At 38.4% G+C, this 27443-nt stretch overlaps 2 protein-coding genes across 3 annotated transcripts in view; both read right to left on the bottom strand.

The window, feature by feature from the left end:
- The window catches only part of RPE65 (retinoid isomerohydrolase RPE65), a 43103-nt gene extending 21307 nt beyond the window's left edge, over positions 1-21796 (bottom strand). Inside the window, exons 1-3 of the mRNA XM_043461005.1 lie at positions 21012-21796; positions 13407-13608; positions 116-381 (exon numbers count right to left, since the gene is read on the bottom strand). Of these exons, the coding sequence (XP_043316940.1) occupies positions 116-126 (11 nt within the window). The 5' untranslated portion in view covers positions 127-381; positions 13407-13608; positions 21012-21796. The remainder of the gene's footprint in view (positions 1-115; positions 382-13406; positions 13609-21011) is intronic.
- DEPDC1 (DEP domain containing 1) overlaps positions 1-27443 on the bottom strand; it is a 53479-nt gene that overhangs the window by 1126 nt on the left and 24910 nt on the right. The window contains exon 14 of one of the 2 annotated variants that reach the window (XR_006268141.1): positions 20763-21130. The exons of the other annotated variant lie outside the window; for it this stretch is intronic. The gene's annotated coding sequence lies outside the window, so the exon portion shown is untranslated. Of the gene's footprint in view, positions 1-20762; positions 21131-27443 lie in introns of those variants that run through there. 2 annotated transcript variants of the gene reach the window in all.

Below are 27443 nucleotides of genomic sequence, written 5' to 3'. Positions count from 1 at the left end.
CAAGACCCAAGGCTTTCCCTAAATGCATCATCAGTTGTCTTCAGGAGCTCTTGAAATAGCTCATTTACCATCAACACACTAAAGCATTAATAAAAAATCTCCCAGAGATACTTACTGGATGGACATTTTCTCTCAGTAGAGGATTGAGGGTTCTGGCACCAACTGTGGAGTGAGGAAGCAAGTCCTCAGCCATAGGCCTTTATATGCCTTCTAAATCCCCCTGAAAGGAGCGATGGCTTTGGGAATCCGTTCCCACCCCCTCAGCTGAGAGAGGGAAAACAGAAGTGGCTTTCAGCACTCAGATACTCCTGGTACTTGAGCATTAATTTGGGCTGGCTGCTCGCTTAATTGTTTTTTGGCCATCTTCCAGAGACCTCAATCCTTCCCAAAGAGAACAAGAAGTGGATTAGAAAGAAAGGAGTTGCGTGGGAGTGGCTAGCATCAGGCCTGAGCTGATCCGTGTCACCCCACAGGAACCTGGCATCCTTCTCTGGTGCCCACCTCCCTCTTCTTCTATGCCCTCATCTTTACCCTCATTCATTATTCTTTCACTTACTTATTTTTGAAAATATCTGTTACTCATTGTCTATGGAGCAGGCATGGATAAGCTATCTCTGTCTTCACAGATCTTGTAACTCTGAAAGAATGACAAGAAACTAACAAGCTAGTCTATAAAATTTTATCAGTGCTATGATTGGACAAGTACAGAATATTATAGAAGCACACTGCACTGCCTCTCACCCTCTCTGGTAACCTTTTTGACCCATTTCAGGGCCCATTTCTGACCAGGCTGAGGACTTCAGCTGTGTTCTTTCGATCTGCTGCAGATGAACCCCTTTTGATATCCTTGCTTGTCACTAAAGCTTGCCTGAACTCCACATCACCTTTCTATTCCTTGGTACATGTGCTGCACTCAGAAAGTGAATAGCAATATTCCATTCATATTTCCACACTCTTTTATTAAGCCTCAATAGTTTGTCAGCACAAATGTGGTACTGTCCAAAGGGGTCCCCAGGAACATACAAGATATATGCTATACCAGCTGATAACTTTAACATTTTTAAGAAACTCATTAACCTATAAACCTGTTAAACTCATTAAACTTTTTAACTCATTTAAATATTAATAAGTGGTTAGGCTTCTCATCCTCAAGATCTTCAACAAACCTATAAAGCAATTAATTTGAGCACTCTCCAAGATAGATGACAAAAGCTTACTTTCCCAGCATATTTTGCAGTGAAGATTCAGGCATGTGTCCTGGACTCCATCAACCAGAGGCAAGGGCAGAGGTCTTAGTGGTAGCACCCAGTGCCCAGGATCAGGCGTATCTTTATTCACCCAAGGCAGTCATGGTGTGGAACCATTCTACAGTGGGGCCTGGAGCATTATCACTGGACTGGTAGTCTCCAAGTCTCATTTTTTAGCTATCCTGGAGATTCTATTCGCTATCTAGTATATAAAATTTGTGTGTGTGGCTTTGATTAACTAAAGGTAGTTTTTACTATTTATAACTAAGAGCTCTGTATCTAGAAAATGATGGTAATATAGGATACTGTAGTATCACATAGAATGAACATCTGTATTGATGTATGGAGGATTTTTGAGAACGTATCTAAGATGAGATAGGAAGAATATATAAACATTAGCCACTCAAAGCACAGGGAGAAGAGAGTTTAGGCACAGTTTGGAGGAATTTACAAAAGTCTGGAAGTGAGCAAGATTTGGGAAAATGGCAAGAGATGAAGTTAGACTAGAGATAATCATAGGTTGGATGGCATCACCGACACAACGGACATGGGTTTGGGTGGACTCCGGGATTTGGTAATGGACAGGGAGGCCTGGCGTGCTATGGTTCATGGGGTCACAAAGAGTTGGACACGACTGAGTGACTGAACTGAACTGAACTGAATCATAGGCCAGATTTTGCGGAGCTGTGTGAACTATGAAAAGAAATTGATACCCATATCATGAGAACAGAGGGAATCACTGAAATATTATACCCAGGAGAGTGATCTGATCTGATCTGCCTTTTATTAAGACCACTATGATTACATTGTGGACAATATGTTGGAATGGGTGACTTGGGCAAGATAAACTAGAAAGTGAACAAATAACTGAAGGTAGTTAATGAAGGGGAATGCTTTGGGTAGGAGGGGGATAAGAATGGCCAGATTCAAGAACTATTTCAGAGGAAGACTGAGAAAACTCTGTGCTTGACAGAGTGAATAAAGACAGGCAGAACAAGGTTTGCCTGAAGGTTTCTGACTTGAAACATGGTACAGTTCAATGAGATAATGCATCAGTTCAGTTTAGTTCAGTTCAGTCGCTCAGTCATGTCCAATTCTTTGTGACCCCATGAACCACAGCACGCCAGGCCTCCCTGTCCATCATCAACTCCCGGAGTCCACCCAAACCCATGTCCATCGAGTTGGTGATGCCATCCAACCATCTCATTCTCTGTCATCCCCTTCTCCTCCTGCCCTCAATCTTTCCAGCATCAGGGTCTTTTCAAATGAGTCAGTTCTTCGCATCAGGTGGCCAAAGTATTGGAGTTTCAGCTTCAACATCAGTCCTTCCAATGAACACCCAGGACTGATCTCCTTTAGGATGGACTGGTTGGAGTTCCTTGCAGTCCAAGGGACTCTCAAGAGTCTTCTCCAACACCACAGTTCAAAAGCATCAATTCTTCGACACTCAGCTTTCTTTATAATCTAACTCTCACATCCATACATGACCATGGAAAAACCATAGCCTTGACTAGACGGACTTTGTTGGCAAAGTAATGTCTCTGCTTTTTAATATGCTGTCTAGGTTGGTCATAACTTTCCCTCCAAGGAGTAAGCATCTTTTAATTTCATGGCTGCAATCACCATCTGATTTTGGAGCCCAGAAAAATAAAGTCAGCTACTGTTTCCCCATCTATTTGCATACTCTGTGTGATATTTTAGCGATGCAGAAAGAGAAAAGCCTGATTTAGATATATTTATTAAAAGAAAGACATCATTGGGAGTTGTGATAGTTTGAAAGCTTTATAGGGAAGTGAAGTGAGTTGGAATCTGAAGGACAGCCTAGGTATGGAGAAGGCAGAGAAGAAGGAGAGGTCACTTCTGGTGAAGGGAGAGAGTGAAGGCAGTACGAGAGGCACATGTTAGGAGGATTTTCTGACTTCGACACCATTTCTGCTGGATTTCATTTTCTCAGAAGGAATCTCATTTCCTTGAGTAGAGCCATGTGCCGTATTGTGATACCTGTACACTGGCAGTCCACTGAAGAGAAATCTCAGGAATACCAGGACCCAGATGCTCTTCTTCATGTTCAGCTCTCATTACAAGGAGCCAAAAAAGAAGGCTTTGTAGCAGCCAGGTGCCAGAAAACCACACTACACTGTACTACTACACATTGGCTGAGTGACGGGGCATTAACAAACTATATTTTATATTGAATATCATTTCCAGGGAAAACCAATCTTACTGGTAACCACAAATGCACCAAACACCTTTCTTAGGTATTCCTGTGCTGCTGCGGGTGTAGTCATGTTATTTAAAAACAAGAACTGATTCTAGTGATTTTTGTATTTTGCTTTTCATCTTTGGTAGCCTTTATTTTTCAGCCTGTTTTAATATGAGAAGCCAGCTAGCTGCTTGAGGACTAATTGTTTGAAAAATACAAATAATGGCAATTCCGGGAAGGCTTACAGACTCATGGATTGTACGAAATGTCAAGTTACCATGTGTGATTAAAGTCACAATGAAAACTAATTACTATGTACTGAACCTCACTGGGCTCGAAGTTCTTTAGGTAAAAAGCAAGAAAAATAGGTATAAGCATTTTCTTAGCTACATACTCTGTATAAATAGAGCAATACCAAAACTGATTCTCAGGCAGTTTGATTTCATGTCTAACTGTTCAGCTAATACCTTCTACCTCAGGTAACTTATTTCCTCTGTCCTGTCTCTGTGAAGTTAGAGAACAGCTGGGTTATATCCTTTCCAAAGCCTCAAATGTAGACCTGTCTTCCAGGTGTGAAAGCGTTAGTAGCTCAGTTGTATCTGATTCTTTGCAACTCCATGGACTGTAACCCCCCAGGCTCCTTTGTCCATGGAATTCTCCAGGCAAGAATACTGGGGAGGGTTGCCATTCCCTTCTCCAGGGGATCTTCTGGGCAGAGGCTTTATGTTTGAGCTGCCAGAGAAGCCCCCTTCTAGGTCTAATTGTATCCTTCTGTCATTTCAGCCTGATACACTGGACCTCCAATGGAGTGTTACTTTTTCTTTCATCGTCTCCTCTTATTCGCTCCCTAATTTTTTTTTTTTTGTTATTTGGTAAAATCAAATCATTTTTTGATTTCTGTGTTTTCCAAAGAAACTGTTTCATTGTGATAAATTTTGGTGGTGGTGTTGTCACTCAGTCACTAAGTTGTGTTCTACTCTTTGTGACCCCATGGACTGCAGCACGCCAGGCTCCTCTGTCCTCCCCTTTCTCCCGAAGTCTGCTCAAATTTGTGTCCATTGAGTCAGTGCTGCTATTTAACCATTTCATCCTCTGCTGCCCCCTTCTCCTTTTGTCTTCAATCTTTTTCAGCATCAGGGTCTTTTCCAACGAGTTAACTTTTCAGATCAGGTGGTCAAAGTATTGAAACTTCACCATCAGTCCTTCCAATGAATATTCAGGGTTGATTTTCTTTAAGATTGACTGGTTTGATCTCCTTGCAGTCCTAGGAATGAAGGACAGGGAAGTCTGGTGTGTGGCAGTGCATGGGGTTGCAGAGTCAGACATGACTTAGCGACTAAACAACAAAGTTGGATTTCTAGGTTTTTGCTTGAGCATTTAGATGAATATTACACTCTTCCTTAAGACTAAAGGAGGAATAGTTGAGTAGGAATGGATGTATCAAGAGTTCACAGTGAAATCTGAGATGCTATAAGATCTCCATCTTCTCCATAGGGGTTAGTTGTTTATCCTTCCCTCCTGTAACACCTCCTTACTCTGAGGGAACTTGTTCAGTAGAAACAGAATTTCAACCAAAGCAGTCATATTCCAAGGTCTATGTTCTTATAAATACTACTTTCATCCACAAATGGAAGTTCTGGTAAATGTTATTTTCTTGATTTCATTACATGCCCAATGATATTTTAGTGCTCCGTGTAGATAGATGGGCCTGGAAGCTTCTCAGCTAACTTGCCTTCAACCATTCCCTAACCATACTGTCAGAGTCATTCCTCTTAAAGGAAAATAAGATCATGTCCCTTCTATACTTAGGACCTTTCAAGAGGTCTGCATTACCACTGGATAAAGTCCAAGTACTTTTGCACAGCAATAAGATCCCACACACCTGCCCCTGCCTAGGTCTGTGTCAACATCTGCCGCTCTCCCCTTTCATCTGTGCTCTAGCAGTAGCAAGCTGTTTACTGCTTCTTGTCAATTGCATCCTGTTTCGTGCTTCCCTTTCTTCACACAGGCGAACTCCTTTACTTGGAGCTCCCCTCCTTCTTTCATCTGGTAAATTCCCAGTTTTCACCACTACCCTGATAGAGCATTGCTTTCTTGTGATGCCTCAGACAAGATATTCTCTTTTGTACTGTTTTTGAAATTCAAGTGTAAGTTTAAAATTTTTGTATATATCACATCATGTTGTTCATTTGTTAGCATGTCTGTCTTCCACTTCTGATTGTGTGCGTCTTGCTTATTGTGTGCTCAGTCACTTCAGTTGCCTCCAACTCTGTGACCCCATGGACTAAAGCTTGCCAGACTCCTCTGTGGGATTCTCCAGGCAAGAATACTGGAGTTGGTTGCCACGCCCTCCTTCAGGGCATCTTCCTGAGCTAGGGATTGAACCAGCATCTCCTGCATCATAGGCCGATTCTTTGCCCACTGAGCCACCTGGGAAGCCCTTGCCTATTGTAGAGAGAGAATTAACTCACCCTAGCACAGTGACATTTGGCTAAGTCATTCGACATCTGTCAGGATGGAAGTTGGCAGCCACCCATCTGTTCCCCCAGGGTGAGAACCAATAGATGGTCAAAAGTTCTGCACTTAGTTCTGCTGCTCCCCTCTCCTCCCATAAGTCACATATAAGGCAACCCACCCTGCCCCTCCCCTCTCCCCTGCACCACCAGCACTTAGTCTGCCCTGGCACCATTCAAAAAGATAATAGGCAAAGAAGGATATGTATAGACATCCTTATGATCATGCACACTCTGCCTCTCTCTTTCCTCTGGGGATGTTAAGAGTGCTCACTTGCTGGTGGATCCTGCCCCTCACTCATGGAATCCCCCTTGCTTTGTATATGCCTGTTTCAGTAATAATTTGAATAGTTTGTGGTCTCTGGTTTGAGTGTGGTGTATTTTGATATATGATATCTTGAAAACTTACAGCCCCGCAGCAGCCTACAGTAACATTTATGCACTCTTATGCTCAGTGAATCAGTATAAGAAGGAAATAAAGCTCGTCTGCTCAATCAAGTTAATAGAGGCCACTAGAAGAACTGCCTTAATGAAATGAACACAAGAATAATTTAAAAATTGAATTTATAAATGAGTTCTTAAGGATTTGGGTTTGTTTTTTTGAAGGAATTTGAAATATTTTACTTTTTCTTAAAATCTTGATTATACTCATTTAAATTAATCAGCTCTTGATTCACAGAAAAAAAGGCACAATAAAAGAAAGTTCTGGGCCAGCCCCATTGGATTATGATGCCTTAGCTATTGAAGACCTCGGTACGCTTTTAAGTTCTTAGGTTCTGCCAGTTGGTACAAATGTAAAACAAAGGGCGGGGGGTTGGTTACTGAATCTTTTAGAACAGACTCCCCCCACCCTCTGGGCCAGAGAACTGATTTATTAGACAAAAGAACCTTACATGTGGATTAGGAAAACTTATCCTCTTTACTTCAGGCACATGAACATCAGAAAAAGAGCTGTTCTAATAGTATTAGGAATTCTGGTTGCACTGATTCAGTTTATGGAATTACTGGATTGCTTATGAGTCATTCTCAGACAATGGAAGAATAGGTTTCCTAACAAGAGGAAGTTGTTAGTAATATTTAACCTTAAGTTCACTCTTAATTGTATTGCTTATCAGAATGTTATATCAGTTTTTATGTTTGTTTACCCACTTAGTGTCTTGAGGACAGTGTCCTTATTTATTTGTTACTGTGTTGTAAACCTCAGCACTTAATAAGTAATTGTTAAATGTTATATGCTATTGTAAATGGTACTGTTTTATTAATATGAATTTATTCTCCTTGTTGATGCTAGTGTAGAGATGAATTTGATTTTTGCATATTGATCTTGTATCTGAAATTCTTCTAAACTCATTAACAGTCCTAGTAGTTTTTTAAAAATAAATCATCATGTTTTCAACATAAAGATCATGTTGCTATGAACAAAGACTGCCTTACTTCTTCCTTTCCAATCTAGATGCATTTTATTTCTTTTATTTTCTTGCCTTATCACACTGCTAGAATTTCAGGACAATGCTGAATAGAAGTAGTGAGAAATGATAGCCTCATCTTGTTCTTAAGGAGAAAGTTTTGAGTCTTTCACTACAAAGCATGGCTTTAGATGTAGGCTCTTTCAAACATCCTTCATCAGGTTGAAAAAATTTCCTACTTGTTGAGGGCTTTAAATCAGGAATGGAGGTTAGATTATGTCAAATGCTTTTTCTGTATGTTAAGATGATCACATGCAAATTGTTTATTAGCTTGTTAATATGGTGAATTATATTGACTCATTTATAATAGAATATTAAACCAATTTTGCATTTTTGGGATAAACCAGAAAAATATACTATCATTTTACCAATTTTTAGATTCTATTTGCTAAAATTTTGAGAGTTCTGCACTGTGTTCATGGGGGAATTGGTGTGTAGTGTTTTATTTCTTTTTCTGGTATTGATATCAAGGTAATGATGGAGTCAGAGAATAAACTGGAAATTTCTATCAGCTCTTAAGTTTATTGGAAAATTCTGTACAGATTTACTGTTATTTCGTCCTTAAATGTTTGGTAGATTTTACCAGTGAAGCAATTTGAGCCAGAGCTTTGTTTTTTGAAAGGACTTTAACTATAAAATTCTTTTTCTTTAATAGGATCAAAGATATATGACTCTAGGTTATTTATTTGAGACATTTATTTCATGATATCTGTTTGTGTCTTTTAAGAATTTGTCTATTTCACCTAGGTTAGTGAATTCAGTGGCATACAGTTGTTCATAATAATTCCATTTTATCTCTGTAGAATCTATAGTTATATTGCATTTCCCATTTCTAGTATTGTGCAACTGTACCTTTTTTCCTTTTTTTTAACTGATAAGTCTGGCTAGAGGTTTATCAGATTTATTGGTCTTCTCAAAGAACCATATTTTCTATCTTCAACCTATTAGTGCCTGTATCTACTTGTTTTAGGGTGACAGTAGCATTGGCTCAAATATATTAAAAAAATCTACATTTTCTTACTTTCTTCTCCCTCATTTTTTCTTTTTTTTGCCACTTAATTTTTTTAATTGAAGGATAACTGCTTTACAGAATTTTGTGATTTTCTTTCAAACATCAACAAGAATCAGCCATAGGTACACCCATGTCCTCTCCCTCCCAAACCTCCCTTCCATCTCCCTCCCCATTCCAGCCTTCTAGATTATCACAGAGCCCCTGTTTAAGTTCCCTGAATCATACAGCAAATTCCCACTGGCTATCTATTTTATAGGGTATTGTAAGTTTCTATGTTACTCTCTCCATATTAATTTTTTAAAATTAATTAATTAATTAATTTTAGTTTAAAACACTGTATTGGTTTTGCCATACATTGACATGAATCCGCCATGGGTGTACATGTGGTCCCCATCCTGAACCCCCCTCCCACCTCCCTCCCCATCCCATCCTTCTGGGTCATCCCAGTGCACCAGCCCTGAGCATCCTGTATCATGCATCAAACCTGGACTGGTGGTTTGTTTCACATATTATAATTTACATGTTTCAATGCCATTCTCCCATATCATCCCGCCCTCAACCTCTCCCACAGAGTCCAAAAGACTGTTCAATACATCTGTGTCTCTTTTGCTGTCTCACATACAGGGTTATCATTACCATCTTTCTAAATTCCATATATATATGCATTAGTATACTGTTTTGGTGTTTTTCTTTCTAGCTTACTTCACTCTGTATAATAGGCTCCAGTTTCACCCACCTCATTAGAACTGATTCAAATGTACTCTTTTTAATAGCTGAGTAATATTCCATTGTGTATATGTACCAGACCTTTCTTATCCATTCATCTGCTGATGGACATCTAGGTTGCTTCCAAGTCCTGGCTATTATTAACAGTGCTGTGATGAACATTGGGGTACATGTGTCTCTTTCAATTCTGGTTTCCTCAGTGTGTATGTCCAGCAGCAGGATTGATGGGTCATATGGCAGTTCTATTTCCAGTTTTTTAAGGAATCTCCACACTGTTTTCCATAGTGGCTATACTAGTTTGCATTCCCACCAACAGTGACCCTCTCCAGCATTTATTGCTTGTAGACTTTGGGATAGCAGCCATTCTGACTGGCATGTGGTGGCACCTCACTGTGGTTTTGATTTGCATTTCTCTGATAATGAGTGATGTTGCGCATCTTTTCATGTGTTTGTTAGCCATCTGTATGTCTTCTTTGCAGAAATGTCTGTTTAGTTCTTTGGCCCACTTTTTGATTGGGTCTTTTATTTTTTTGGAATTGAGCTGCAGGAGTTGCTTGTATCTTTTTGAGATTGCAGAGGAAGGTAAACTTCCAAACTCATTCTATGAGGCCACCATCACCTTAATACCAAAACCTGATAAAGATGCCACAAAAAAAGAGAAAACTATAGGCCAATATCACTGATGAACATAGATGCAAAAATCCTTAACAAAATTCTAGCAAACAGAATCCAACAACATATTAAAAAGATCATACATCATGACCAAGTGGGCTTTATCCCAGGGATGCAAGGATTCTTCAATATCCATAAGTCAATCCATGTAATACACCACATTAACAAATTGAAAGATAAAAACCATATGATTATCTCAATAGATGCAGAGAAAGACTTTGACAAAATTCAACATCCATTTATGATAAAAACCCTCCATAAAGCAGGAATAGAGGGAACATACCTCAACATAATAAAAGCTATATGACAAACCCTCAGCAAACATTATCCTCATGAAAAATTGAAAGCATTTCCCCTAAAGTCAGGAACAAGACAAGGGTGCCCACTCTCACCACTACTATTCAATACAGTTTTGGAAGTTTTGGCCACAGCAATCAGAGCAGAAAAAGAAATAAAAGGAATCCAGATTGGAAAAGAAGAAGTAAAACTCTCACTGTTTGCAGATGACATGATCCTCTACATAGAAAACCCTAAAGACTCCATCAGAAAATTACTAGAGCTAATCAATGAATATAGTAAAGTTGCAGGATATAAAATTAACACACAGAAATCCCTTGCATTCCTATACACTAACAATGAGAGAACAGAAAGAGAAATTAAGGAAACAATTCCATTCACCACTGCAACAAAAAGAATAAAATACTTTGGAGTATATCTACCTAAAGAGACAAAAGACCTATATACAGAAAACTATAAAACACTGGTGAAAGAAATCAAAGGTGACACAAATAGATGGAGAAATATACCATGTTCATGGATCAGAAGAATCAATATGGTGAAAATGAGTATACTACCCAAAGCAATCTATAGATTCAACGGAATCCCTATCAAGCTACCAACAGTATTTTTCAGAGAACTAGAACAAATAATTTCACAATTTGTATGGAAATACAAAAAAACCTTGAATAGCCAAATCAATCTTGAGAAAGAAGAATGGAACTGGGGGAATTGACCTGCCTGACTTCAGTCTCTACTCAAAGCCACAGTCATCAAGACAGTGTGGTACCGGCACAAAGGCCATATATAGATCAGTGGAACAAAATAGAAAGCCCAGAGATAAATCCACGAACCTATGGACACCTTATCTTTGACAAAGGAGGCAAGAATATACAATGGAGAAAAGACAATCTCTTTAACAAGTGGTGCTGGGAAAACTGGTCAACCACTTGTAAAAGAATGAACCTAGAACACTTTCTAACACCATACACAAAAATAAACTCAAAATGAATTAAAGATCTAAATGTAAGACCAGAAACTATAAAACTCCTAGAGGAAAACATAGGCAAAACACTTTCCGACATAAACCACAGCAGGATCCTCTATGACCCACCTCCCAGAATATTGGAAATAAAAGCAAAAATAAACAAATGGGACCTAATTAAACTTAAAAGCTTTTGCACAACAAAGGAAACTATAAGCAAAGTGAAAAGACAGCCTGCAGAATGGGAGAAAATAATAGCAAACGAAGCAACGGACAAAGAATTCCCCCTCATTTTATACTTTTGATGTCCTCTACTACATCTTCATGTTTATCCTTTTGCTGTTCATTTTGGTTATCATCATTTTCACAGAATTTAAAAATTAAAATAAAGAAATCTGTACACTGACTTATTTAAGTGATTTACTTTCCATTTGTGATTTTTCTCTTTCCTACAGAGTCTTACTTCTTTTCTATTTAAAGAAGGCTTTTCAATATTTCCTTTAGTATAGATTTAGTATTGCCATCATCTTTTAGCTTTTGCTTGTCTGAGAAATTCTTTCTCTCTCCTGTTCTAAATGATAATCTTGCTGGGTAGAGTATACTAGGTTGAAGAGTTTTCCTTTTCAGGGCTTTGAACATATCTTTCCACTCCCTTCTGTGGATGCCAGACATTTTAAATTTTACTTTATTGATTGTTAAGTTTATTTGTATTCTTTTAAATATTATTGAACTTTATTCTGTGACTCACTGTTTTTGGAAACAGTTTGGCCTTTATTTTGTTTTTAAGAATCTTTAGATTGGATTGAAGCAGTGCTAAGACCAATTTTCCTTAATACTGTATTATATAATATTACTGTCCAACACTGAGTCAAGAATCTTCTGAGAATTCTACCAAATTCTTCATGAATCATGAGGCTTTCTAGTCTGTGTGGTGGGAACAGGTACTATATACTCAATTCTGTGTGGGTGAGTAGCACTGTGACCTCTAAACCACTCAGGTGATTCTCCTGGTCTTGGATAATTTCCTAATATAGTAGTGCTAATAAGTATTTCGGCTGAATACTCAAGGGGAACACTTCACAGATATTCAGAATTCTTTGTAGATATCCCCTTTTATGACTATTTCCTGTGAACTCTAGACCTCTTGTTTCCCACAATTCTCAACTCCAACTCCTCAATTTGGAATACACTGTATGGGCATGACAGCCTAGAATCCTTTCATAGCATTAAGCTGGTACAGTTAGGTGCCTCATCTTGTCTAGTGGTCATTTTTTTTTTTTTTTTTTTTTAATTATAGCTTCCAGTATCATGAACAGCATTGCTTTTTACACAAATTATTTCATTAGTCTGGTCCTTAGTACTTAAATTTGGTTGGGAACTAAATTTCACTGATTGGTAAGTATATATTTTTGTCAAATAAATTTCAGAGAATTGCCTGAGCTTCATATAGAACAGTGTGAGGAGCTTCTGTTATACATTTTTAGAAGTGGGAAAATGAGATTAAGGAGCTTCATAACTGAAGGCATTAGGTATTATACAGTGGTACTGGAAGTAAGACAATGCAAGAGGCAAGAAATTTAAGACTTTTCTATTAAGACTTGTAAGATACAAATGTGTTGACCAGTATGTATATATGGCACTGATTAAAAAGACCAAGTCTCTTTTTTCATTAAACTTCATCCCAGTGTGCATGAAATCAAGTTTTGAGTACCTATTATTTTTGTATTCAATAATTGAGATGTTTTATTTAATTAGGGTAGACGATGTAATACAAAAATACACAACATGTGATACATGTTACCTCATAGCCTTATACTTTGTTATAGCACTTGTTACATTATAATTGACAATTTATTCATCTCTTTCTCTAACCAGCCTGTGAACTTCTTTATATAAAGACTAGGGTTTCTTATTTTGTCTTTTAACTCCATTGTCTAGCACAATGCAGTGGACATAGCAGGTATTAGTGAGTGAATACACTAATGGATGAATGGAAGAGTGAATGGTGCAACTTTTCTGTACCACAGTTGATTGTCAAGGGAGTTGTTTTGAATAAATAGGGCTTCTGCCCACTCTCCTATCACCCTTCAGTCAAAATGGCTAACACATTTATTCTCAAGCACAACTGAGGTTGGTGTATAATAATAGGTTAAATGTTCAGTACATATTTTCTAAAGTTTTAATACTAAACTTCTATGACAACTTCAAGCTTTTGGCCTTTAAATTTAAATGAGCAGCAGTAATTCTTAAATTCAAAGACGTGAGAAGATAATTACATATCCACTTGAGTGTTACTCAGTACTTACTTCACAATATGACAAAGGCAATTCTGTGATCTTTTATGTAAGACAGAAAAAAAATGAGGCAACAGAGAATTGTGGCCCATGTCCATGGCAGCAGTATCTTTTTGTCTCCAGGATCTAGAACAATGCCTAGAAATGAAGAGACGAACACCACCTCATCCTTCTCAAGGCTAATTCACCATCAGCAAAATGATTCAGTGCATAGCTGGAAAAAAGAAGCAAGTGACCTCATTTTTGATAATATCAATTTGTGATGAGGATGCTATTATCATAGTTTATGAAGAGAATTCTAATTTATCAAAGGGTTTCTTCTAAAGATGCCTCTTCAAAAAAGCAGAGATTTTCTAGTCAAATGCATGAGCAGATTGCTTTTTAGAATATCTGTGGAATATAAGGCTTCAGCTCAAGCCAAGCTATTCAAGCCATGATTCAATATCCTGAATTCCAATCAGGTTTGTAAAATAAGATGTCAGATTGAAAACCTCAGTCATTCTTAACTTGCTTCTCAGAAGATCCTTCTATGCAATCAGCAGAATAGTACAAGGGCACACAGGAGAAGAAAAACAAGCCACACACAAACATAATGTGGTAAAGTTGGGCATAAGTTACAGGGCTTTAAGCCTATTTTATAATTAAAAATTTGGCCAAACATTTGTTAAGATATCAAATATAATTACGAAAAGGTGAAATATCAGAAAAGAATTCACTGAAAATGCCCAAATCAGACTTGTTGAATTATTTATTTCCAGACTTTGCTTATCTTGCATATGAAAAAAAGAAAAAAAAGCTGAGTGGGAAAAAAAGCAGATTAGTAGATTCTAATAGCTTACCATGCAAGCTTTGCCAATTAGTTTGCAACTGCTGATAAAAGCACAAAAATGTGTACTAGAGCCATGAGATATTCCATGAAACTGCTAGTGTCTTTTCCTGGTACTAATTGCAAATTCAAAAATTGACATTCAGTAAGATTTGCAAGTAATTTCTTTCCACATAAATCCCTCATAATCTTTCTTTAGCTAAGTTAATCATGTCTGTTCAGGTTGTGTGCAATTGATTCAATTTTTCAAAGAATCTTGGTCTCAAAAAAATCACTTTGATCTGTAATATTCATATTTCTGAATGAATGCTTTCAAGTTTTATCTGAATTATCTACTGTTGAGTCAAATTCCTGTTTTATTCTTTTGCATGAGGAAACATTTTTGAGTGTCCTGGTAGCTCAGCTGGTAAAGAATCCAACTGCAATGCAGGAGACCCTGGTTCGATTCCTGGGTTGGGAAGATCCCCTGGAGAAGGGATAGGCTACCCACTCCAGGATTCTTGGGCTTCCCTGGTGGTTCAGACAGTAAAGAATCCACCTGCAGTGTGAGGGACCTAGGTTCGATACCTGGGTTAGGAAGATCCCCTGGAGGAGGGCATGGCAACCCACACCAGTATTCTTGCTTGGAGAATCCCCATGGCCAGAGGAGCCTGGCGGGCTACAGTCCCTTGGGTTGCAAAGAGTTGGACATCACTGAGCGACTAAGCACAACAATTTATTGTTTCTTTTTGTATTCATTAGAGATGTTTTACTTAATTAGGAATTTCTTTTAACAACTGGATTTAGAAAGGTTCCAACTGCACTGAAATTAAATTTTAATTTATCTTAGGATTTATCTTAGACAGAAGCATTGTGCAACTCTTCACTGTGTCTTGGAATTTTACTCAGCCATGAGAAAAAGCCCAGGCTAGACTGCTGGAAGGTGAGAGGCATGAAATGGAGATAAGCCATCTAAGCAGAGGCCCATTCTAAATCAGGTAAGATCATGAAAACTATCTTTCTGAACCCAGTTAAAACTGCTGAATTGCAGAATTGTGAGCTTAAATAAATGGTCATTGTTTTAAGCTTTTAGATCTTGAGGGATGGTTGTTTAATACAAAAATAGCTATTTGATATCTTGCAACTAAAGATGAGGGACAGATGTCAACTGATGAATATTTGCTTATTTGCTACTCTAAGCCAACTACTAGCATTTGGCTAATACCATAAAACATATTATCAAAGAATTTTAAACATGATATAAACTTTAAAGATATCTTGATAGAAGTTCCTTAGTTTACCAATGAAGAAACTGAGACTCAAAGAGATTAAGTGATTTGTAAAAGGTCATATAGGTAACTGTAGTGCTAGATTTTATGGCAACCCACTCCAGTACTCTTGCCTGGAAAATTCCATGGTTGGAGGAGCCTGGTGGGCTACAGTTCATGGGGTTGCCAAGAGTCAGACATGACTGAGCAACTTCACTTTCACTTTTCACTTTCAGTGCTAGATTTTAAGAATGCTAGGAGAATAACAAAAAAGATAGATGACAAATGCATATCAATTTTGGAAGCAAAGTAAAGTGCTCAGGAACTTCTTTAGAAAGAGAAGAGAATGTGACCATCGAAAGCTTAGGAAAGGAGTTCTGCATGACTGAGAAGTTTTCCATCATTACCAGTAGACATGTGTCTCTCAAATCTTGTCACCCAAATAGTCTGAATGTTGGATGAGAATGAACTCACTCTCAAGGGTTTTGTGGGCATAACCAGAGGTTACTGACTTGCAGGATCAAATTTCCTTAAAGTCTGTAAAATACTTTTGTACCCTATCACATAGTATAGATTGTTTACATAAATAAGGATTTATCTCCAAAATTTCATGACAAACTGACTCTGAAGAAAAATGAATCCTACTTGTCTTACGTTTTGAGTTATGCCCTGAACATAACCTTGAAACCTGTTGGAGAAGCACATTAAAGTGGTCAAGCAAAAAAACCATATTCTATACACTGCTGATACAGTGTAAAAATTCACAAGGCCTCTGGTTGTCTCTTTGGGGTACCTCATTGTAAGTCCTCTCTATTTTTTACCCCCTTTATACATATTTATTGAGCACCTTATATGTTCCAGATACTGTTCAAGGTCTTGAAGATTTTTTAAAGCAAAGATATACTATTCCAATTGTGACTCAAACCAAAAACAATAGCTTTCTTATACTGTAACCACGGATACAAGTGGTATCCCGACAGAAAGTGCAGAAGAAGCAACTCCAACAACCCAGATTCACTTTCAAAGGTAGTCAAAAGCAAGAAAGACTTAAACCATGAAAACTGGCAGTGGTAGGTAAGATACCTGCTGCAAATAGGGTGCAACCCACATTTCTGGCTTGTTATCTAGATACCCTTGGCTCCCACCCCACCTCCCTGACAGCTGGCTGCTTGCAGATGCAGGTATGACAACCTATATGCTCTGGTAGGAGGGAAGCCAAACCTTCAGCACACAGAACCAGACAAACAAGAAAGCAATAGCTGTCTCTGGGAGGGAAAGGATCAATAATCAGTCTCTCAAAACCAAATTCACAGTAACAATCCAAATAACTAATTTTTACAAATGTTTTTCTCCTGTTAATCTAAATTTGGAAAAGGTAAAACAAAAAGACTTTGACCACCCTGAAGATAGAAATCCGAGAGGCTGACTTTGGGAAGAATTTTTACTTTAGGCCACCTTTGTCAGGGGTCCTGGATTTCAGTTGCAGCATCCAGAGCAAGTGAGTGTCATAGCTAGCCTATTCTTATCTCCAGAAGTCTAGGAGAGAAAAAAGTCTTTCATCTACCCATTTTAAGTTCGTTAGCTGGGGCCATGATAATCTGGCCAAAGGAGATTGTTGTTTTTATTGTTCAGTTGCTAAGTCATGTCCGACTCTTTGCGACATTAAGGACGCAGCATGCCAGGCTTCCCTGTCCTTCCTTCACTATCTCCTGGAGTTCGCTCAGATTCTTGTCCACTGAGTTGGTGATGCCATCCAACCATCTCATCCTCTGCTACCCTTTTCTCCTTTTGCCTTCAGTCTTTCCCAGCATCATGTTTTCTTCCGATGAGTCAGCTCTTTGCATCAGGGGGTCAAAAGTATTGGAGCTTCTGCTTCAGCATCAGTCTTTTCAATAAATATTCAGGGTTGATTTCCTTTAGGATTGACTGGTTTGATCTCCTGCAGTTCAAGGAACTCTCAAGAGTCTCCTCCACCACCGCAATTCAAAGGCATCAATTGTTTGGTGCTCAGTCTTTTTTTATGGCCCAACTCTCACATCTATACATAACTACTGGAAAAACCATAGCTTTGACTATAAGGACCTCTGTCAGCAAAGTGATGTCTTTGGTTTTTAATACACTGTCTAGGTTTGTTACAGTTTTCCTTCCAAGGCAGATTCTTTACTGACTGAGCTACAAGGGAAGCCCTTATCAATGTAAGTTTCCTTTAAAAAGGATCCTGTGCCCTGGTTTAGAGCTTTTCCTCAGCATTTTGGTTCTACTGGCCTTTAGCTCAAAGAAACATACTTTGGCATGGTTATTCTGTACCATTCAAGATAGAGTAGCAATGAAACCAAAACTCCTGCTCTCAAGGAGTATATTAAATTCCTGCTGTTAAACACCATACACTAACTGAAACAACAGAAACATTATCTTAAGTTTCTGGAGGTTAGAAGCCTAACTTGGTTTCACAGAATCACTTTTCTTCTGAAGCCTCTAGGAAATAATGTTTTCTTGACATTTCCAGCTTTTAGAGGCCATTAAGCCAGCAGCACAGCATCTTCTCTGTCTTCTGCTTCCATCATCACATCTCTGTCTCTGATCTTCCTATCTTCCTTTTATAAGGACTCTTGTGATTATATTGGGGCTACACAGATAATCCAGGACGATCTCTCTATTACAAGATTATTTCAATCACATTTGCAAAGTATTCCTTTTTTTTTTTTTTTTATCATATAAGGTGTTATAGTCACAGGTTTTGCCATTAGGACATAAACTTATTTGGGAACCTGTTATTCAACTTCACACAAGGAAGTTACATTTCAGCAAAGTCCACCTTTATAGGATAAAGTCTAAGTTCTTGAATACATGTCAGATAAATTTTTATGATGTTTTGGAAGGAGAAAGATGGGGGAATAGAAGGACTTCTGCTTATCCCCTTTCTTGAACACACTAAAAATAACATTAATAGCTGAACAACCATTGAAAAAAATGACTGGAACCTACCACAAAAGATATTCTATATCTAAAGACAAAGAAGAAGTCACAAAGAGACAGTAGAAGGGGTACTTTTCATGATATAATAAAATCCCATACTCACCAGTTTGGTTATCCACAGATTGGAAAATAATTATATTGCAGAGTTTTTCCCACAGGAGTGAGAGTTCTGAGCTCCATGTTAGGCTCCCCAGCCTGGAGGTCTAGCACTGGAAGCAGGAGTCCCCAGAGCATTTGGCTCTGAAGGGTGGTAAGGTTTGAGTGCAAGAGCCCCACAGGACTGGGGGAAACGGAGACTCTACACTTGGAGGGTGCACACAAGGTTTCATGTGCACTGGGACCCATGGCAAAGCAGTGACTCCATAGAAGCCTGGGTCAGATCTAACTGTGGGTGTTGGAGTGTTTCCTGGAGACGTAGGGGTTAGTTTTAACTCACAGTTGGGGTGAACAGCGGTGGCAGAATCCCCAGGGAATATTCACTGGCATGAGCTCTCCTGGAGGTTGCCATTTTGACACTGAGACCTGGCCTGACTCAGTAGCCTGCAGGTCCCAGTGCTGGGATGCCTCAGGTGGAAACACAGCCCCATCCATCAACACACAGGCTCCCTACAGTCATCATGAGCCCACAGTTGCTGCCTCTAAACACACCCTGTGACATGGCTCTGCCTACCAGGGACAAAATGCAGCTCCACCCACCAGTGGGTAGGCACCAGAAGCAAGAGGAACTACAATTTTACAGCCTGTGGAACAGATAGGACAAAGATAGGAAACTAGAAAAAATGAGATGCCAGAGAAATATGTTCCAGATATAGGAACAAGATAAAACCTCAGAACAACTAAGTGAAGTATAGATAGGCAATCTGCCTGAAAAAGAATTCAGAGCAATGACAGTAAAGATGATCCAAGATCTTGGAGAAAGAATGGAGGCAGACTGACAAGATTATAAGGAATGTTTAACAAAGAGCCAGAAGACTGAAAAAAAAGAAAAAAAAAAAAGAGACGAACAATGCAATAAATGAAATGAAGAGTACACTAGAAGGAAGCAATAACAGAATAAATGAGGCAGAAGAATGAGTAAGTGAGCTGGAAGACAGATTGGTGGAAATCACTTCAGTGGAACAAAATAAAGGGAAAAAATAGTATGAAGTTTTTATGGTGTTCTTCCCAGCAGTATCTCTAGTACCTCCCTGACTCAAATCCATGGCTCAGCAATCTTGACTTGCTCCTATTACCCCAACCTAAAGAACACATTTGCTATTTTTCATTCCCAATGATTTGCCTCTATCTACACTACTCTAACCCTACCATACTCTGTCCCTACATCTGTGAACCCTCTGCCTGGAAAAACACTCATGCAAGATATCACCTCATCTGAGAAATGGTGCCCCTTCCATTTACTCCAAAAAGATCCTTTGTTTCTACTATGGGCTCCAAAATCACTGCAGACAGTGACTGTAGCCATGAAATTAAAAGATGCTGGCTCCTTGGAAAGAAAGCTATGATAAACTGAGACAGTGTACTAAAAAGCAGAGACATCACTTTTCTAACAAAGATCCATATAGTCAAAGCTGTGGTTTTCCAGTAGTCATGTATGGATGTGAGAGCTGGACCATAAAGAAGGCTACTAATGATGAGAAAGAGTTAGTCGCTCAGTCGTGACTATGACCCCATGGACTGTAGACACTTGCCAGGTGTCTTTGTCCACGGAATTCTCCAGGCAAGAATACTGGAGTGGGTAGCCATTCCCTTCTCCAGGGATCCTCCTGACCCAGGGATTGAACCAGGGTCTCCTGCATTGCAGGCAGATACTTTATTGCCAAAGCCACCATGGAAGCCCAAAGACAACTGAGAGCCGAAGAACTGATGCTTTTGAATTGTGGTGCTGGAGAAGACTCTTGAGAGTCCCTTGGACTCTAAGGAGATCAAATCAGTCAATCCTAAAGGAAATCAACTGTGAATATTCATTGGAAGGACTAATGCTGAAGCTGAAGCTCCAAAACTTTGGCTACCTGATGTGAAGAAATGACTCATTGGAAAAGACCCTGATGCTGGGAAAGATTTAAGGCAAAAGGAGAAGAGGGCATGCTATGAGATGGTTACATATCATCACTGACTCAATGGACATGAATTTGAGTAAACTCCAGGAGATAGTAGAGGAGTGAGCAACCTGGCGTGCTGCAGTCCATGGGGTCGCAGAGTTGGATGCAACTTATCGACTGAACAATGACAACAATGGATTTGATCACACATTGTATTACAACTGTCTATGTGATAGTAGTCTTGCTCTATTAGTAGAAGGCTCCTTGAGAGTAGGAAGTGTATCATTCATTTTTTCTAGCATCATCACTCACTCATAGTAGTTGGCACACAGTGAGAGCTTAAGTAACATCAAATGAGTATCACTGAAATTGTTTAAGTATAGTAATTATGAGAGGATGGAGGGAGGGAAAAATTGAAGGAGTTTTATCTTGAGTTGTTAAATAAGTTTAGTAAAGAGCAGCTTTCTCTGCTGAGCCTTAGAAAAGGAATAGCAGACAGGAAAGATGAGATGAGATATACATGACTCACAGGCAGTGAAGATAACAAGAGCCGGAGGCGCAGAAGCTTCAGGGCTGCTCCTCTCAGTTGGGGTGCTTTTGATGTGTGCCTGCTTTGATCCCTGCTGTGTAGCTATGGCCCAGGATGTCCTGGAATGAAGAAAAACTACTTACTGTCTTCTGTTTCCAAATCCAGAGTGTGTTAGAAAAGAAGCACATGGGGAGGGGGCTGGTTTATCTGGTGGCAAAATAAAATCATTTCGCATAGGTAAATAGTCTCTCCCAATGGTTGAGAGCTGATGCTGAAGAAAAGAGGATGCACAGAGGGGACACTGTTGTGTGCAGAAGAGAAAAGCTGAATGCAACATAAAAGCAGAGACAAAAAAAAAAAAAAAAAGGCAGAGACAAGATAAAATAGAAAAATGCAAAAGAATAGCTGCGCACAAGTGAAGTCAGCTAAGCTGTATAATTAGTAAAGGACACAGTGGGACACTGGGCCATACATGGAGGGATTTTGCCAGCCTCTTGGACAACACATGGGAATATAGTTAGTGACATTCCAGCACCTTATAACAAGGAAAAGGACACACAGCTAACAGATCATGATGGGGGCAGAGGGAGAAATACACAGCTACTTCTCTGTGTATGGGGGGCCAAGTAGAACTCCCATTTGTGTAGCTTATTTTTAAAAGCATAATTCTATTATAAATTATGCCCAAGTAAAATCATTCTAAGTAAAAGCTGGCTTAAAACTCAACATTCAAAAAACTAAGATCATGGCATCTGGTCCCACCACTTCAGGCAAACAGAAGGGGAATAAATAGAAGCAGTGACAGATTTTATTTTCTTAGGTTCCAAAATCACTGCAGATGGTAACTGCAGCCGTGAAATTAAAAGACGCTTGCTCCCTGAAAGGAAAGCTATGACAAACCTAGACAGTGTATTAAAAAGCAGAGACATTTTTTTGATGACAAAGTTCCTTATAGTCAAAACTATGGTTTTTCCAGTAGTCATGGATGGATGTGAGAGTTGGACCATAAAGAAGGCTGAGCACCAGAGAACTGATGCTTTTGAACAGTGGTGTTGGATAAGACTCTTGAGAGTAACTTGGACTACAAGGAGATCCAACCAGTCTATCCTAAAGGAAATCAGTCCTGAATATTCACTGGAAGGACTGATGTTGAAGCTGAAACGCCAATATTTTGGCCACCTGATGTGAAGAGCTGACTCATTTGAAAAGACCTTGATTCTGGGCAAGATTGAAGGCAGGAGAGGAAGGCGATAACAGAGGCCTAAATGGTTGTATGGCATCCCCCACTCAATGGACATGAGTTTGAGCAAGCTCAAACTGGTGAAGGACAGGGAAGCCTGGAGTGCTGCAGTCCATGGGGTCACAAAGAATTGGACATGACTGAACAACCATAACAACAAATTATCATTAAATTTGAGATGTGGATTCAGTTATTCTCAAAACTACTTTTTTGAAATAGAGCTTTCATTCAGAAATTTTCTAAACTTGTATAATAGTCAGAGTCTCTTGACTGTCTCAGACTAACCTAGTGTAAATGTTCAACAAATTTAATCTCCCCAGGTTGGTAAAGAGAGAAAGGAGATACTATGAACTCTCAAAGAAAAGGAGAAAAAGGATCCAGATGGAACAAGTTTTGGAGAGTTATTGTTAGAAGAAAAATCAAGTACTATGATGCCATGCATATTAAACGAGTTTAGGGGTAAAAATCTGGGGCTGTACCTAAGTAAACTTCTGATGGACTTGATTCAAAAGGGAAGCACTTCCAGAATATGCAATATTTTAGGGTTAATTGCTCCATCTCCACATCTGGGTATTAGATGAAATATACGTGGAGGTCAAAGTCATTATAGTTCTTCTGCTACTGTTGCTGTTTAGTCACTAAGTCGTGTCTGACTCTTTGTGACCCCATGGACTGTAGCCCACTAGGTTCCTCTTACCATGGGATTTCCCAGGCAAGAATACTGGAGTGGGTTGCCATTTCCTTCTCCAGGGGATTTTCCCGACTCAGGGATTGAACCCACGTTTCCTGCTTGGCAGGCGGAATCTTTACCACTGAGCCATGTGGGAAGCCATAGATCTTCTACAAAGGCCTAAGTCATGTGATTTAACATACCCCAAAGCAGAAACTTTATTTTATTCACCAATAGAAGAGTTTCTGCACATTGTGGATACTCAACAAACAGTTGATGGAACAAGAATAAGTGTAGAGAAGCTGAAGCACTGAATCTATTAAATTTGTCCTTGTGAATGGGGATAATAACTAAGAAGAAAATCATGATTTTTCAGACCTGTTGAGCTTCTGAGGCTTGGGCTTCTGTGATTTAGTCTTAGGAGAAAATTAATATTAATAGTTACATTGTTTTGAGTTCCATGAATACCAGATATTGAGCTAGACACTTAGATACACTGTTGTTAATCCTCAGAATAACTTTCCAAGTTACATATTATCTGTTTTACAGATGTGTATATAGGTTGTGAAAAAGTTAGACAATGTTCAGAAAGTTATATAGCCATTAAATGGCAAGCAGTAACTCATATCCGTATGACTGCTAAATCAATGTATTTTACTTTTATCGCATTTAATATTGTATATATTTTGAAAATTTTATTCCTTGTAGTAAAATTAGTGTATGTTCATTAGAATAAATTCAGAAAAGAGAGAAAGGTGCAGGGGGACAAAGTCAGCCATGATATCTCCATTCTTTTGTAAACATATGGCAATATAATGTTTCTATAAAGTCACCACAAACACTGAAATAGGAATCACAAACCTTTGCTCCTAGGGGAATTATAAAGTTAGGTTCCTTCCAGCCTTTGGCCCTAACCTTTTCATGAACTAACTAATCTATAACCTTGTTTTATGTATGTTTCTGTTTAAAAATGCATTACTTAATTGCTTTGTTGATTCATTAACATTTAACCGATAGTCAACATACTATAACTTGTGCCTGAATGGAGTTTACCTAACACATTCATTTGCTCATCAGGTATATCACCACCTTGTTATTCTTAGAAACAAAAGGCAGCACTTCAGCACTGTACTTGGGGTTCATTTTAAATGGTGAAGTCACCTATCAAAAGCTCCAAAATAAAAACATGGCACTGCATAACTGTAAAAAGGACACTTACTTACAACATGAGAGCTGAAACAAGAAGGTAGAGCCTTATCTTGCTCAACCTCAGCTGGAAACATGCATGTCAGGTGATTCAAATATGGTGTTATTCTGGGCATGTCCATGAATAACCATGGAAATTATAGTCTACTATGTAATCACAGAGCTAGCAACTGAATAATCATGTCAGCCTCTGCTTTCCAAGAGGACAGATCTTAGGCAGTTTATTCCATTCTTATCAATTTTGAAGAAAGCTGTCTACAGATTCCCTTGAAAGTATACATTACAATTTTAGAGAAAATTTACTCAATCTGAATTACTCAGGTAAGACTTCTCTGTCTTATTTAGAAGCAAAGATTTATAGAGGTGGGGGTGAAGAGAGGGAATTGTCATTCATTTTAATATAAGGATAATCTCAGATATTTTCCTTTTCCAAATATTTATATTTATTAGCATTCTATTTTGGAAAAGTAATGTTGGACATGATAGAAATTAAAACAGTTTCAGGGGTACACACATTAAAAAAAGAAGACTCCTTCATACTCCCCAAATTCAGCAATCACTGTTTATCATTTCTTATAAATATATTGTAGAAATACTCTATGCAGCTACCAACATATATATCTACATTTAAATTTTATAAAAGACATAAAAATGAAAAGATATACAGGATAGGATAAGTATCCCAAATTCTACTTTATCCAAAAAGGTAATGGTATATTTTATGACTCTTAAATGCAGTAGGTACAAAGACAGTAAATGGTCTTGAGATTTTTGTTCTAATTTTAAGGGAAAGGGAACTATTAATATCAATTGGTAGCATATTGTATGCACACTTGTGCTAGGCATTTTATACATTTTATGTATTTTGAGGTCTCAAAGATGTCATGAAGGAAGTATTATTCCCATTTTATAAATTAAAAATACTGCATTTCAGAGAAGTTAAGTAATTTCTTTATATCACACAGCTGATAATATATACACAATTAGAACCCACTTCCAGAGCATTATTCCAATATCTATGCTCATTTTATATATATAGTTTACATCTTACACATTATGCTTAACATTTGAATTATTAATATGGATATGGCAGTTGATTAGCTCAGTGGTTTAAAAATCTCTAATGAGGATCTGTACCTATAAGTTCATCCTTCTTCAGTCTGTGATTAATGCCACTTTGTACTTGACATTATAAAACCATAAATATTCAGTACAGTCAAATATCTTAGAGAACACCAGACACTAAGAAGAATGGCATCACAGACCTGCAGATGGCACTGCTGCCCACAAGTCATCCAAATCTAACTTATTAATGGGTTTCTTAAAAATACACTCACTTTACAAATTATGTAACACTGATTCCGAAAGCTAAATTTCCACTGTCTGTGACTTTTAAACTATGTAATTCTTCCAATTTATGATTTGATTTTGAAATTTAATTTTCTGTTTACTGACCAATAAGTGCTTAATAGCAACACTTAATAGCACTACAGCCTAGCAATAGGTGAAATATAAATCTGAATGGAGGGGACACACAATGTTAAGATGGGGAAAAGAAAGACTTTGAACTCTTCACTTGAGCATAAAGTAATGCCTGGCAAGTTAGATCACTGAATTGTAAGAAGACAGGTAGAAACTGCTAAAATCTAAAGATGGATGCAGTCTTTAGAATTTCCAAGATATAAATCAAAAAGCTAACAAAAAATCCATAAATACAAAAGTCTGAGACATTGTACATAATGAGTAAGAATGCAGGTCCTTTCACTGTATTTTTAGCTTCATCATGAACTTTTAAGAAAAATTACTGTTAATCTCAGTCAATCATATAAGCCTTTGAAGATAAAAAGAGAGCTACTTTATTCTGAGTTATTGAGAGATAGGATACTCCAAGATTTCATAGGGTTTTATCTGATTGTTAAGATTACAGGCAATTTAAACTTTTCAATTCCAAATCATCTATTAATATGATAGACATTACTTTTTAATAAATCAACAAACAATAAAGCAAATAATATCTCAAAACATCAACTCTCATAACCTCTCTCATATTAACCCAATCCCTTTTCTAGTTTGCTTGTTTTAATGCTAGGGATCCCTTGCAGTGGATATGAGGTGTTCTCCATAGAACCCCTTCTGTGCTGAGTCATTCACTTCTCACCAGTCAGGGATATTGGCTGCAGTCCTCTTTAGGAACCATGCTTGACTGGAGGGAACTGCTTCACCCAGGGTTGCACTTCCCAAATCAACCCATATTGATTGACTGGTTTACAGGAAGGTACCTTCCCTGGTGACTCAGGTGGTTAAGAATCTTCCTGCAATGCAGGAGACCCAGGTTCAATCCCTGGGTCAGGAAGATCCTCTGGAGAAGGAAATGATAGCCCAATCCAGTATTCTTGCCTGGAGAATTCCATGGACAGAGGAGCCTGGTGGGCTACAGTCCATGGAGTCACAAAGAGTCAGACATTACTGAGTGACTAACACTTTCACTTAGATGAAGGCACAAAGGCTCAGTTCCTCTTTTCAATTTGGGACAATTCTGAAGGCCCATCCCAGCTCCAAAGCCTGTTCATTGGATCAGTTGAGGCCTCTGTTACAATTCTGTTGCAGTTCAACCTTTTCTTTTGCCCCATCCTTCCCACTCCCCATCACTTTTGCAAGTATTGCTAAGTGTTGTTCAGTTGTTAAGTCATGTCTGATGTTTTGTGACCCCATGCACTGCAGCATGCCAAGCTTCCCTGTCCTTCACTGTCTTCCAGAGTTTGTTCAAATTCATGTCTATTGGGTCGGGGATGACATATAATCATCTCATCCTCTGCTGCTCCCTTCTCTTTTTGCCTTCAATCTTTCCCAGCATCAGGGTCTTTTCCAATGGGTCAGCTAAATGTACTACTCAGTAATCTCTGACAAAGATTTGTCTCAGTACTGTAATATCGGTAACATGACCAAAGGCAGAACTAAGACTAGTCCTACGAACCTGACTAAACTAGGATTTTGGATCTGGATCAATCAATGACTAGCTTGTAATGAAGAGACTATTACTGGTGGTTGATAGCATACTGACAGCCCTTGCCAAAATTTTTACTGGTGGAGAATTTACACCAATTCTTAACCAAGAAAACAAATCTAAAACAGTATCACTTAGTTGTCTTCTCATTTACAGTTTTAAAAAATATTATTTAAAAAAATCTTATTTTTGTTCCTTTGTATAAATTGTTTGCTCTGAATGCTTTTCCTCTTTATCATTAGTTTTCAGCAACTTGCTTACATGTGCCTTGGTGCAGATTTGTTTTTCTTTTGCTGTGTTACTTGAACTTCT

Source organism: Cervus canadensis, chromosome 2 (assembly GCF_019320065.1).
Source record: "Cervus canadensis isolate Bull #8, Minnesota chromosome 2, ASM1932006v1, whole genome shotgun sequence".
Taxonomy (NCBI): domain Eukaryota; kingdom Metazoa; phylum Chordata; class Mammalia; order Artiodactyla; family Cervidae; genus Cervus; species Cervus canadensis.
Note: the sequence above shows the minus strand (reverse complement) of the source record. Positions and strands in the feature narration are given on the sequence as shown.